The following is a 12,130-nucleotide window of genomic DNA, read 5'->3' on the forward strand; positions in this document are numbered from 1 at the left end:
CTTGTTTAGGCGAGTTGCTTACCGACGACTGTGTGGATACAGGATAAGCAGATTGCAAATGTGGACAACAGCAAGGGGCATTATATATATTTCGGAAGCTTCCGCACATATACGCTGATATCTTGTCGACAACCTACAACCATGACAAAAGGCTCAGCACAACGGCTCAGTGGTATGAAAGTCGGGGAAAGCCCGGCCTGCACAGCTGATGGAGACGAAGAAGGGCGAAAAGAGGCAGTCTACAACAATGCCGACCAAATAATTCACCGCTTGGCAAGCCGTATCTCTGAGAATACCGTGGTCATGGAAGTAGACGAAAGTTACAACGACATTTTCCATCCCCTCCGCGGCTCGAAGCTTGACCCTCAGTGCTCCAGCTTCGACACACGAGCTTGGGTAGAAGCTCTCGTTCAATATGAGAGTGTTAATTCGGAATCAGGGCGACGCCGGAGGTCCGGCGTATCTTTCCGCAATCTCGATGTGTATGGCTTTGGCAAGTACACGGACTATCAGAAAACCGTGGGAAATAGCATATTATCGGTGATAACACCCAGACGCAAACATCGGATTGATATTCTCCACGACTTGGAGGGGATTGTCAACACCGGCGAGATGCTTCTGGTTCTTGGACCTCCTGGCTCCGGGTGTTCGACGTTCCTAAAAGCAATTTCAGGCCATATGAAAGGGCTATTCTTGGGCGACAAAGTCAGGATGAATTATCGAGGTGCGTATATGTGGCAGTGTTCGGGTCCATCCATACAAAAAAAAAAAAAAAAAAAAAAAAAAAAAAAAAAAAAAAAAAAAAAAAAACCACGGAATCCTACCTGGTTACTGACTGGATGCATCAGGCGTTTCCAGCAACGAAATGCACAATCGCTTCCGCGGAGAGGCTATTTTTGCAGGTGAGAACGATGTGCATTTTCCAATGCTGTCAGTGGGAGACACTCTCACGTTTGCAGCTCATGCCAGAGCACCGCGGGAGTTGCCATGCGCGCTGAAGGTGAAGGAATATTCCATGCTCCTGCGGGATGTGATTATGGCCACTTTCGGTATCTCGCATACAATGAACACCGTCGTCGGAAATGACTTCATCCGGGGGGTTAGCGGAGGAGAAAGAAAACGCGTGAGTATTGCCGAAGCAGCGCTGAGTGATGCCGCGCTGCAATGCTGGGACAACAGTACCCGTGGTTTGGACAGCGCCAATGCTGTCGAATTTTGCCGAACACTTCGTACGGCCACAGAACTCCTACAGTCATCTGTCCTGGTCTCTCTATATCAAGCGCCTCAGGAGGCATATGATGTACGCACCCTCTTCCCCGCATATTCCTCTCTGCTCTCTTGATCGTCGAGGTATTTCTGGCTTACCATATCACCCCTTGAAAGCTTTTCAACAATGTCTTTCTTCTGTATGAAGGACGGCAGATCTACTTTGGACCAACATCTGGAGCCCGCGCATACTTTGAAGAACTGGGGTTTGAGTGTAAGGTCCCGCAGAGGCCCTACTTGCTGTTTCTAACGCGAATAACTTCCAGGCCCCGAGCAGCAGACGACACCGGATTTTCTTACCTCAATGACCAGCCCCAAGGAACGTCGCGTGCGGCCGGGGTTCGAATATAAAGTACCCGTCACTGCAATGGAGTTCGAAGCACGGTGGAAGGAAAGCAAACAGCGCCAGCAGCTAGTGGGTCGAATCGAGGCCTACAACAATAAGTATAGTCTCGGGGGCGAAAGTCGCGACGAGTTCGTGGCCTCGCGTAAGGCCCAACAGGCGAGTAGCCTGAGAACGAAATCACCATATACGTTGTCGTATAGGAAACAGACATTGTTATGTGTTTGGCGCGGCTGGAAGCGTTTGCTTGCCGATCCCTCCTTGACTTATATCCAGCTTGGGGGCAATACTATCATGGCCCTGGTCTTGGGCAGCATCTTCTTCAATATGCAAGATGACACGAATAGCTTCTATGGCAGAGGAGGATTAATATTCTTTGCACTACTTTTAAGTGCATTTGCCAGCGTCCTAGAGGTGATCATCAATTGATAAAACAATCTACTGTATTATCAGACGACACTAACCTGGACCAGATTTTGACGTTATACGAGCAACGGCCGGTGGTGGAGAAACACAAGCAATTTGCTCTTTATCACCCATCTGCAGAGGCTCTCGCCAGCATGATGATCGATATCCCGTATAAGTTGCTTAACACGCTTTTCTTCAATCTAACGTTGTATCTGATGGCTAACCTACGGCGAGACGTGGGGGCGGTGTTCTTTTTCCTCTTCATTGCCTTCCTCAGCACGATGGTCACATCGAGCTTGTTCCGGACAATTGCATCAGTGTCGCGTACAATGTCACAAGCAATGGTGCCAGCTGCCTTACTAGTTTTAGGTCTGATCATGTACACTGGCTTCACAATGCCAACTATGTATATGCGCGGATGGTCACGGTGGATAACTTATGTTAATCCGCTCAGTTATGCCTTCGAATCCTTGATCATCAATGAATTCCACAATCGTGAATTCTCGTGCTCGGTTATTGTTCCCTCTGGACCAGACTACAACGCTGTTGGCATCAACAACCGGGCTTGTGCGGAGGTTGGAAACACAATTGGTACAACCACAATCCAGGGGGACATATATATTAACGACAAATTCGGTTACCATCAATCCAACAAGTGGCGGTAAGCTGTTCTAACCTACCCCCTGGAAGCAAGCCAGCCCCGGGAGGAGACCGTGGCTAACGTATCACTAGGAACGTAGGAATTATGGTCGCATTTTGGGTCATTTTCACAACCGCTTACCTGGTCGCGACTGAGGTACTCAGTATGGCTAGGAGCAGGGGTGAGGTACTCATCTTTCGTCGTGGCCTTCTTGACAAGAAGAAGTCTACATTGCGCATGGCCAACGTCGACGAAGAAGCTGTCCGGCCGCCGACGGTCACGATGGTCCAGTTAGACGACATCCGAAAGACGAATGCTTTGCAGGGCAAAGGCCATATATTCCACTGGCAAGATGTATGCTACGAAATAAGAAGTAACAAAGAGGTTCAGCGGATCCTCGACCACGTCGATGGATGGATTCAACCTGGGACTTTGACTGCTCTGATGGTACGTATGTCGATGTCACTACCAATGTCAGCGGTTGGATGAGCCTAACATAAGACCAATCCCAGGGTGTGTCAGGTGCCGGGAAAACTACCTTACTCAACGTTCTCGCCAAACGCGTGACCACTGGCGTTGTTACCGGTGATATGCTCATTAACGGCGCGCCCAATGATACTTCCTTCCAGCGCAAAACAGGATACGTGCAGCAGCAGGATGTTCATCTTTCAACGTGCAGTGTGCGAGAGTCACTCGAATTCAGTGCACTTCTCCGACAGCCTGCTAGCCTTCCACGGGCGGAAAAGCTCGCCCATGTGGAGGAAGTGATTAGGCTCCTCGATATGCAAGAGTATGCGGACGCCATTGTTGGTGTTCCTGGTGAAGGGCTGAACATCGAACAACGCAGACGCCTTACCATTGGTATTGAATTGGCTGCGAAGCCTGAATTGCTCCTTTTCTTGGATGAGCCAACTTCTGGGCTGGACTCACAGACGTCATGGACTATCTGCCAGCTGCTGAAACGCCTTGCACGTACTGGCCAGGCAATTCTGTGCACCATTCACCAACCATCAGCTATTCTGTTTCAGCAATTTGACAACCTGCTGCTTCTCGCAAAAGGCGGTAAAACAGTTTACTTTGGAGGTTTGTCGCCCGCTGCCTCCACACATATCTAAACACTAACGGTGGATATGTATCTATCATTGCCAGAAATTGGGCATAATTCAGCTACGCTCATCCACTACTTGAAGACCAACGGAAGAAAGCAGTGTTCTCCCGGCGCCAATCCAGCAGAATGGATGTTGGAAGTGATCGGCGCTGCGCCAGGATCAGATACCATTGTCGACTGGCCGAAAGTCTGGAAAGACTCGTCCGAGTACAAGGCTGTCAGAGAAAGATTGCACGAACTCCGGGCACTTGGAAATACCATAGGCATAACACGTGACATGCGGCCATCGAGGAAGCCAAACAATAGGGATTATGCTTCGTCTTTCCTGCAACAGTGGTGGCTCGTCCAAAAACGTGTGGCAGCCCAGTACTGGCGAAATCCGTCTTATATATATTCGAAAGTCTCCCTTACCGTGGGATCAGTATGTGTTTACCCGAAGCGACGCTGGCTCGGAAGCCATCTACCTGTGCGATATTAACTGACACCCCCCCAGACTTTATTCATTGGCTTCAGCTTCTACAACGCGCCGAACACCATCCAAGGGCTTCAGAACCAGATGTATGCAGTGATGATGTTGTTGAGCATGTTCGGACAACTCAGCGAGCAGATTATGCCTCAGTTCATCGAACAGCGAGATGTTTATGAGGCACGTGAGAGGCCCTCCAGAATGTATGAATGGAAAGGTAGGGCACGTAGTGGAATTTACTACTGAGGGCACGGTCACACATACGAACTGATGCTAACCTCATTACGCAGTCCTGATGCTGAGCAACCTCGTGATTGAGATTGTCTGGAACTCATTGATGGCGGTGGTGGCCTATTTCTGCTGGTACTACCCCATCGGACTGTATCAAAACGCTATTGCCACCCACCAAATCGCCTCGCGTGGCTGTCTGATGTTCTTGTTTACCTGGGCCTTCATGATGTTTACAAGCACCTTTACCCACACTCTCATTGCTGGGATGGACAGTGCCGATTCGGCTGGTAGTGTTGGGAATTTATGCTACATGCTCTGTATCACTTTCTGCGGGTAAGTAGATTCTAAGCAACCTTGCCGACCCCTCTGCTTTATATTGCATATGAATATTGCCTACCTCTTGTCATGGCATCTCTTGGCTCACCACGTTGACAACAACAGTATTCTCGTCAAAAAGACTTCGTTGCCCGGCTTCTGGACATTTATGTACTATGTCTCGCCGTTTACCTGGCTGGCCTCGGGTCTTCTCTCGACCGGTGTCGCAAACGCGGAGATCGAATGCGCACCTAATGAGTATGTCAAGTTCCTCCCACCAAGTGGACAGTCGTGTGGCTCGTACATGGCCTCTTATATTTCGTCATCTGGCGGGTACTTGATCGACCCGCGTAACACCGAGGGCTGTGAGTTCTGTCCGCTGAGCAACACAAATGATTATTTGTCTACAGTTAATATCCGCTTTGAGGGTCGCTGGAGAAATTTTGGCATTGTTCTGGCATATATTGTATTCAATGTCATGGCAGCTTTTGCTATGTACAAACTATTTCGCGTGCCAAAGAGGAGGAGGAGGTGAGATCATAGCCAGGATGGAGAATACGCGCAGAAGACACTTGGCATCACATGCTTGGACATACTCTGTATAACAGGAATTCGAAAGGTGCCACCCAGAGAAGCTTAGCCTTAATTAGTTTTGAATATTAACAATGGTCACTAGTCTTATCTTTCAATCACTCACCTAATCAGCACATCACACAATCAATAATCATAATCACCGTCCGGCTCCCCACCTTCCTGGCTGAACTAGTGATCAAACAAGCCACTACCGGCCGGTGATGGACATTTTGCCTAATAGAAAGATAATCAAGAAAACTATCAACAACAGCAGAGTACAGCTAGTTGACATCTATACATATATCATATTTCTCTCCAAAAGGATATATAAAGTCTAGTAAAAGGAATTCTCCATTGGAATATCTCTGATTTTTGATGAGATACGTATGTTAAACAAGCTATACCATCTAATCAGACGTTTATTTTTATTCTGCCGGTGGTAAATACCAAGAAATTTCCCGATGGCTGCTATTACCCGCCGTACACACCTGAGGTTCAGAAGGTCTATATATTTTAGAGAACATTTACCCGCACCCGCACACGGCACATATATTAATTTTGCTCCCTTGACTAAAATAAGGCCATAGAATGACTGCGCAAAGATTTGAACATCAGGCCCCATTGACGGAACGAAGTCCCGGGCTACTTCAATTACCTACTGAGAATTTATTGTGGTTCGCATCATTTTGCCCAAATAAGATGTCTAGACATCTGACCGCCTGGTAAGCAAACAACTTAATCGGCCAACAACACTGTCATTCTTGCTCGTGTCTCCTTCAGCCAATTTCATGAATATCAAGGTCCTGCGCCCTGTAGCGAATCATCCACATTTCAGACAACTTGTCACCGAGATTACGTGGGACGACGTATGTTTTGTTTCGACTGCAGCGTCCTGGAAGGATTATGAACCGTACATAGATCGCTGTGGCTTGCAAATCATTGACGAAGAAGGGTGTCTTAAATAGTTCTTGCAGGAATGCAAGGACAACATCCATGGTAGAAGACGGCAGAACGACCGCGATGTGAACAGGCACGACCATATGGGTCGCCAGCAGCAGGTGGATGCACACATGCCTCATGTGGAGTACGGTAAGTATACGCGATTCCTCAATGGCCAGTAAGCTGTAATCAAATCTTCGGACGACGAAATGGCCTTCACTCATGGCTTACAGCGATTCCGACAGTTACACTAGCAGCGCATTTCAATATACTATATAAAACAGTTACAATCCGAGTATTTCATTATAGAACTCAATATCCCGTTCCACTGGGATGGCAGATTGCCCGTGACTAACGAAATCTTATTATTTTGATAAACCCGGGTAATCAAGCAGACTGGTACCTAAAAGTTCAATCAAGGTTGGTAACAGTCACAATAGCCCAGGCAGCAAATACCAGAAATCGGTTCAGCTGGTCGCGAGGCCACATATGCGGCGTGCTCAGGCATTGCTGCTTCTGCTTTGGCATAATAATCTTATGCAAGTCGATTTCCAGTGCGAGAACCTGCTGTTCACCAGAATTTAGAATAAGTGTAGCTTCGCCCTCCGACTCTAATCGTTCTAATACCATTGTCTCTCGGCTCCCATCGAAATTCTGCCATTCACAATGAAAATCATCCATGTCCGATCGCGAACACTGCCCCAAATATCCCCCCTTGTAATAGATGACAGCATCCCCTTTAGTTTTTACTGCACGGCGAATCAGCGCGATGACTTCATCATTATCGTCGTCCTCATCAATTTTCAGCCCTCCCTCGGACCATCCTCGGTCCCCGAGAACGTACGGGCTAATCCGGGAGACTAGGATGTCGTCCGTGCGTATGTGGACGCTTCGATGAGCCGAAATAATGAACCGGTGAGCGAATATGTCGGGCCGCCACAACTCCAAAACAGGGATTGCGTGTCGGCTTACAGAAACAGTTTCCTGGATCTGCAGCACTAGTCGTGGCTTAAGAAGCAGACGCTGTAGAATCTTTGCGGGGGGAGCCCGGTAAATGTGATATGTCAGGCAAGTTGCTGTACATGGATCTATGAGCCTTTACTACCGATTCAGCTATTAGTTAATGTTTCGCCCTCGTTTCTCTCATGGCACATGAGCACAGTTATATACTTGCCGGAAATCATTATCCGCATCATCTAGTCCGCTAGTACTGTCCACGAAGGAGCTTGTCTCACTCATAACTGGGCAATCCTTCTCCTGATGCTTGGATACACGTTTTATCTCGACGCGATTGGCCATAACCTAACTATATTGGGACCAAGCCAACCATTTTATACACTTGGTAGTAAAGGTCCTTTTCTCGGTGTGGCCAATACCCAGTTTTGGATCTGTGCGCAAGCTTCAGCTCGGCACTCGGTATTCGGTGGTGAGAAAGCAAATCAACCCTACTACCAAATGCCGGCATGGTGTCCACAGTCAGTGTACCCATAACCCGACAAACCCTGCCATCCTCGGGAATGAAGAGAATCAACCAAAAAGGAATATACTAAGTTTACGTAGATAATGGAAGCTAGTTAATGATGCAATATCAGAGACTTGTTCTCCTATTTTTGACAAGACCCTAGGCCCTGTGTTACCGGCCTTCTTAACTATTTATTCGTTCGGTCTCTAACCTTTCGGACGGGCTAAGGGTCATAATGCTGTTAAGCTCTTTGATTCTGGATATCATCCATTGTATACACTATCACTATAATATTTATACTATAATCAAATCAATCCGGGTTCTGGGTAAAATTTGAAGCACCAAAGAGGCTTGGCTGTTCCCTCCTCTACCTTCGTACTTGGGATCGATAGTCAAGGGCATTCTTTCCGATCTTATAGAATAATGCTACGTATCACCCGGCACTTAATCTCGAGGACTATCCATTGAATTTACTGTCAGGTGTTTGATTTCAAGTTAGTAGAGTATGGAGCACATCTCAGATGTGTCAAGCCCTGGATACATTCTTAAATAAAAAAGCAAGAAGGCAAAGGTCACTTAAGTAGTAATATACACAATCATACAAAACATCTTCACTGCAGATTTTGTTGAACCAATAAAAAATAATTCTTGCTGTTTAGAAAGCAGCTGCAAATGTAACCCAGTGTCCTAGACAACATAGACCAACTTGGTCGCCAAGCGACGATCTATCAGAGACATCAAGATAATGGCGAAAGGTGAGTGGCTCACTTAGCCCAAGTTCCATACCAGAATCCTACAGCTTCTCATCTACGAGAACATTCAAGGGCTTGCATTTCTGCTGATTTGATTTAGGAAGAGAATCATCCCTGGACTTCTCTTCTACATAGTTCACCCTTACAGGTCATGACCGAATTCCGGAACCACAAAACCAAACAGGCTTTGAATATTGAAGGAGGATGCCACCATATCGTCAGGCAAGTTACCATGCGTTGTGGTATCCGCCGTCACAGGATAATATAGATAGTCACGTAGTCCCAAGGGCTCCATAATAGCATCTTGCAACCCGATGTCACTGTTGTTGCTGGGGCTATTTGTTTGGGCCAACTGCTCGGAAACCTAGTCCAGATTAGAAGAGAAATAAATATAAAAATCTCATCCAAGGCTGAGACATACCTCCGCAACCAATGTAGATTCAGTGTTCGACAAGTCCAGTTCACATGGTTCTGCGCCTCCTTTCCCCTGTTGTTGTTGTTGCTTCCTGCGATAATCCCTGACATACTGTCTTGCGATGTGAGCGAATTCGGTCAGAAGCGACGCGGGCACAAAACCGCCTGACTTGTACTCCAGTAGACTGAAATGTCCAGCTGCTACATCCAACAGGGACAGATTATTGCGGGTTTCTGGATGCATTGGATTGTGGATGACAAAGTCAAATAGGATGAACAATGCTGCCAGAGGTAAGATGGCCAAAATGCTATCACAACAATCTCAGAAGTTAACTTGTCGTCCAGCAACCACGTTGAGGTTATGCAACCCATCTTGGGAAAGAGATGTTGTCCTTACAAAATCGGAGTATAGGCGGCTATGTCAATATCCTTCAATTCCTCCACAACGGCTCTTGCTGTATCCATCAGCAGTCGCTTAGTCTTCTCCTGGGATGGAGACTGATCTTGTCGGCCTACATAAATCTTGAGACTTGCCAGGGAGATAATTAAACCATAGTACGAGAACTTGGTTTGGAGAACGGCCATCTTGAAACTCGGCTCAAGAAAATAGGAAGAAGAATAGGGGGCGTTATGGAGTTCATTTGGCCGAGACAACAGACCAGGACGATACTGCTCGGGCAGTGCCGTCCGCCAGCGTTCCAACCGAGCTTCAACATCCTCGATCGCGGCACGGTACGACTCTGGAGGTTGAATTGCAGCACTCACCGAGAAAAGAGAGGTATATGCAAGTGAAAGAATTCTCCCGAAACTGATCGCTGATAGAAACCAGTTATGCCCACCAAAGACGGATTCTGGGACATGGGGAACAGGACATCCGATGTCGTAGTCTGGGATCATCTAGTATTGATGTAAGTAGACATTCACTCGGCTTATCCTGAGACAGAGACAGGAGGCAGGAGATATATGTTCGTAATTACCTACCGACCCTTTGTGATGCTGAAAACACATTTGCTTCTCCATTTGATACACCACCCAGAAGGTCCGGTGACAGGTGTCTTCGTACTGTTGGTCCCCGTTGCTCATTGCCCGGTGGTATCCAAGGCCTTGGGCCATTCGGGCTGCTTCCATGAGTAGGACTTCGTCGATTTGAAGACAGCAAGTAGTCATAGTGAATATGGACTGAAAAGTACACACGAACGGGTTAGCTTCTTTCTTTGCCATGCTTTTTTGGCTACCTATTCGCACTGTTACCGTCTTACCATGGCAACCAAGGCCTAATTCATTCCTATTAGCCAAATGTAAACCATTACCACAAACGACATACCTGAAGATTCATCAGGGCTTCCCTGGGAATCAATATATCCGACACAAGACCTAAAGATACCTGGAAAAGCTTCCAGGCTTTGCCATTCCCCGGATCAAATGCTCCGCCTTCATGGTACTGGCATCCCAGAGCCAGAATTGTATGATATAAAGCGGAGAACGCACAGCTGGAAGCCAGAGCTTCAGACAGATTGGGTCCAAATACCTTGTCTTCGAACTGTTTTCGATTGAGGAAAGGGTAAATTGGATGGAGTTGGTGGAAGTATGCTATGCAGTTGGACAACAGTTAGTCAATGAAAGAACAGAAGAATGAATGGCAAGCGCGTGAAACGCCATTTAGAAAACCAGAATCAGAAAGTGAAGAAATACTGTTCACGTATAGTCTAGTCTTGTCCAGCGGGACGTTCTCAGTATCAGAGGGTTTTCCAAAAGTGACCAGTGAATTTGCGGATGGACCCTCGGCGAGAAGCCGTGACCGAATGACGGATTCAATAGCCTCCACCAGCTCCCTGAGTCGGTCATTGCCTAACCGGTGCGACAGAGAGTTGATTCGGCGCTCCGTAAAAAAGGCAAGACTGGAACTAGTCACTTGAATAAAGAGTTCTCAGTGAGCGTTGCGAATCAAATATAGAAGACAGCAGAAGCATACCGTCATGATCAGGCGCCTGGGAATGATAGTCAGGTCTAGTCAGCCCAAAATCTATGAAGACAGTATTCTGTAACTGACCCTTAGCAAAGCGGAATTATCTCTTGGCATCCCACTACGACTTTGGTCCTCCAATATTTGGTCCAAAAGCAGAGGCGAGAGGGTTCGCTGAATACGGGTTCTTCCGGTCCAGGGATTCACAAGCGGTGCGTAGGGTCGGCCGGTTGCCGCATCTGCCTGATCTTCTTGATCTCAGCCGAACATTTGCGACAGATGAGATATCGAATTGGGGAATACGTACAGTCGGTCTGCGGTGGTTTTGTTCTTAGCTTACGTTTGGTCTGGGTGAAGTGACAGGTCTCGCTCCGCTTCTAGATCCAGAAGCCCCGTTAGTACAGCCAATAAAGATATCCGCTTGAATGATCGATGAACATCTTACAGTGCAGTGGATGCATCTCGAACGTTGTTTGGGATCCACTAAAATGGAAACAATTACATTCCGTTCATTTGCAGGCGAAGGGAGGCTGGAGCACAACGTACTAATGCAGCGGACTTTCCGGCTCCTGCATTGGTCACAGGCTTTGCAGATCTTCGCCTCGGTCAATCGGCCGTCATTCTGATCGGTCGCCATCTCGGGCGACGAGGATACCCGCAGAGTGGATGGCGCTCGGCCCTGACTGAATTGGTCGGACATCATATCATGCTATCGTTTGTGCCCTACTGTCTGGGGGTAACAGGGAGAGAACAGGAAGAAATTCGGGGTTGGCGCTCATTAAAGGGGAGAGTCTCGGTCTTCGGCGAGACAGCAACTGCGCCACAGTACGTAATCCACTAAGGCTCCTTCGGAAGCTTAACTCCCACTGCCGAATCGCGGACGGCGATAGCAATTCAGTTACCAACCAGAACATCAGTATTTAATATTATTGACCTACTTAGTTCGCCCCACCTGGAAACTGGAGCATTTTCCGGTTTTGCATGAAGCTACAGATAGTTCTTAATTTTTCGAAGAGATGAGAAGTGGTCAGTATAACACCGGATTTCTGCTGTTCGGTTCACTATATTGTACAAAAACGCGAAATGTTCGTATCTTGTTGCATTCCCCGTGTTAAGCTCAACTCTGCACTTTGTTGACAAGCGACTTTCCCGAACGCGTTTGGAGGAGGTCATCCAAGAACCCAGACTCATACATCTACGATAATGCATTCGGAGGACTATGGGTAAATCAAGGTACCTAGCTAGGTCCT

The 12,130-nt window shown here is 47.5% G+C and overlaps 3 protein-coding genes across 3 annotated transcripts; 2 read left to right on the forward strand and 1 right to left on the reverse strand.

The window, feature by feature from the left end:
* Positions 1 to 141: 141 nt before the first annotated feature.
* Positions 142 to 5,312, forward strand: An06g02550 (uncharacterized protein; the record flags this gene model as incomplete). The annotated part of the gene is made up of 13 exons (XM_059748130.1): positions 142 to 724; positions 849 to 902; positions 960 to 1,300; positions 1,423 to 1,480; positions 1,533 to 1,754; positions 2,063 to 2,678; positions 2,750 to 3,104; positions 3,170 to 3,740; positions 3,807 to 4,186; positions 4,259 to 4,448; positions 4,522 to 4,795; positions 4,904 to 5,142; positions 5,188 to 5,312. The coding sequence occupies 13 exons, from the start codon at positions 142 to 144 to the stop codon at positions 5,310 to 5,312; spliced, it is 4,008 nt and encodes a 1,335-aa protein (XP_059600817.1).
* Positions 5,313 to 5,938: 626 nt separating this feature from the next.
* An06g02560 (hypothetical protein) lies at positions 5,939 to 6,644 on the forward strand (the record flags this gene model as incomplete). The annotated part of the gene is made up of 4 exons (XM_059748131.1): positions 5,939 to 6,024; positions 6,078 to 6,216; positions 6,325 to 6,439; positions 6,574 to 6,644. 4 exons carry the CDS (start codon positions 5,939 to 5,941, stop codon positions 6,642 to 6,644), a joined length of 411 nt encoding a protein of 136 aa, XP_059600818.1.
* A 1,900-nt stretch (positions 6,645 to 8,544) lies between these two features.
* On the reverse strand, positions 8,545 to 11,580 carry An06g02570 (uncharacterized protein; the record flags this gene model as incomplete). The annotated part of the gene is made up of 13 exons (XM_059748132.1): positions 8,545 to 8,617; positions 8,650 to 8,867; positions 8,925 to 9,225; positions 9,315 to 9,814; positions 9,899 to 10,129; positions 10,177 to 10,191; positions 10,242 to 10,507; positions 10,610 to 10,828; positions 10,890 to 10,905; positions 10,968 to 11,128; positions 11,188 to 11,257; positions 11,326 to 11,363; positions 11,427 to 11,580. 13 exons carry the CDS (start codon positions 11,578 to 11,580, stop codon positions 8,545 to 8,547), a joined length of 2,262 nt encoding a protein of 753 aa, XP_059600819.1.
* Between the last annotated feature and the right edge of the window lie 550 nt (positions 11,581 to 12,130).

This window comes from Aspergillus niger (assembly GCF_000002855.4).
Source record: "Aspergillus niger supercontig An06".
Lineage (NCBI taxonomy): Eukaryota > Fungi > Ascomycota > Eurotiomycetes > Eurotiales > Aspergillaceae > Aspergillus > Aspergillus niger.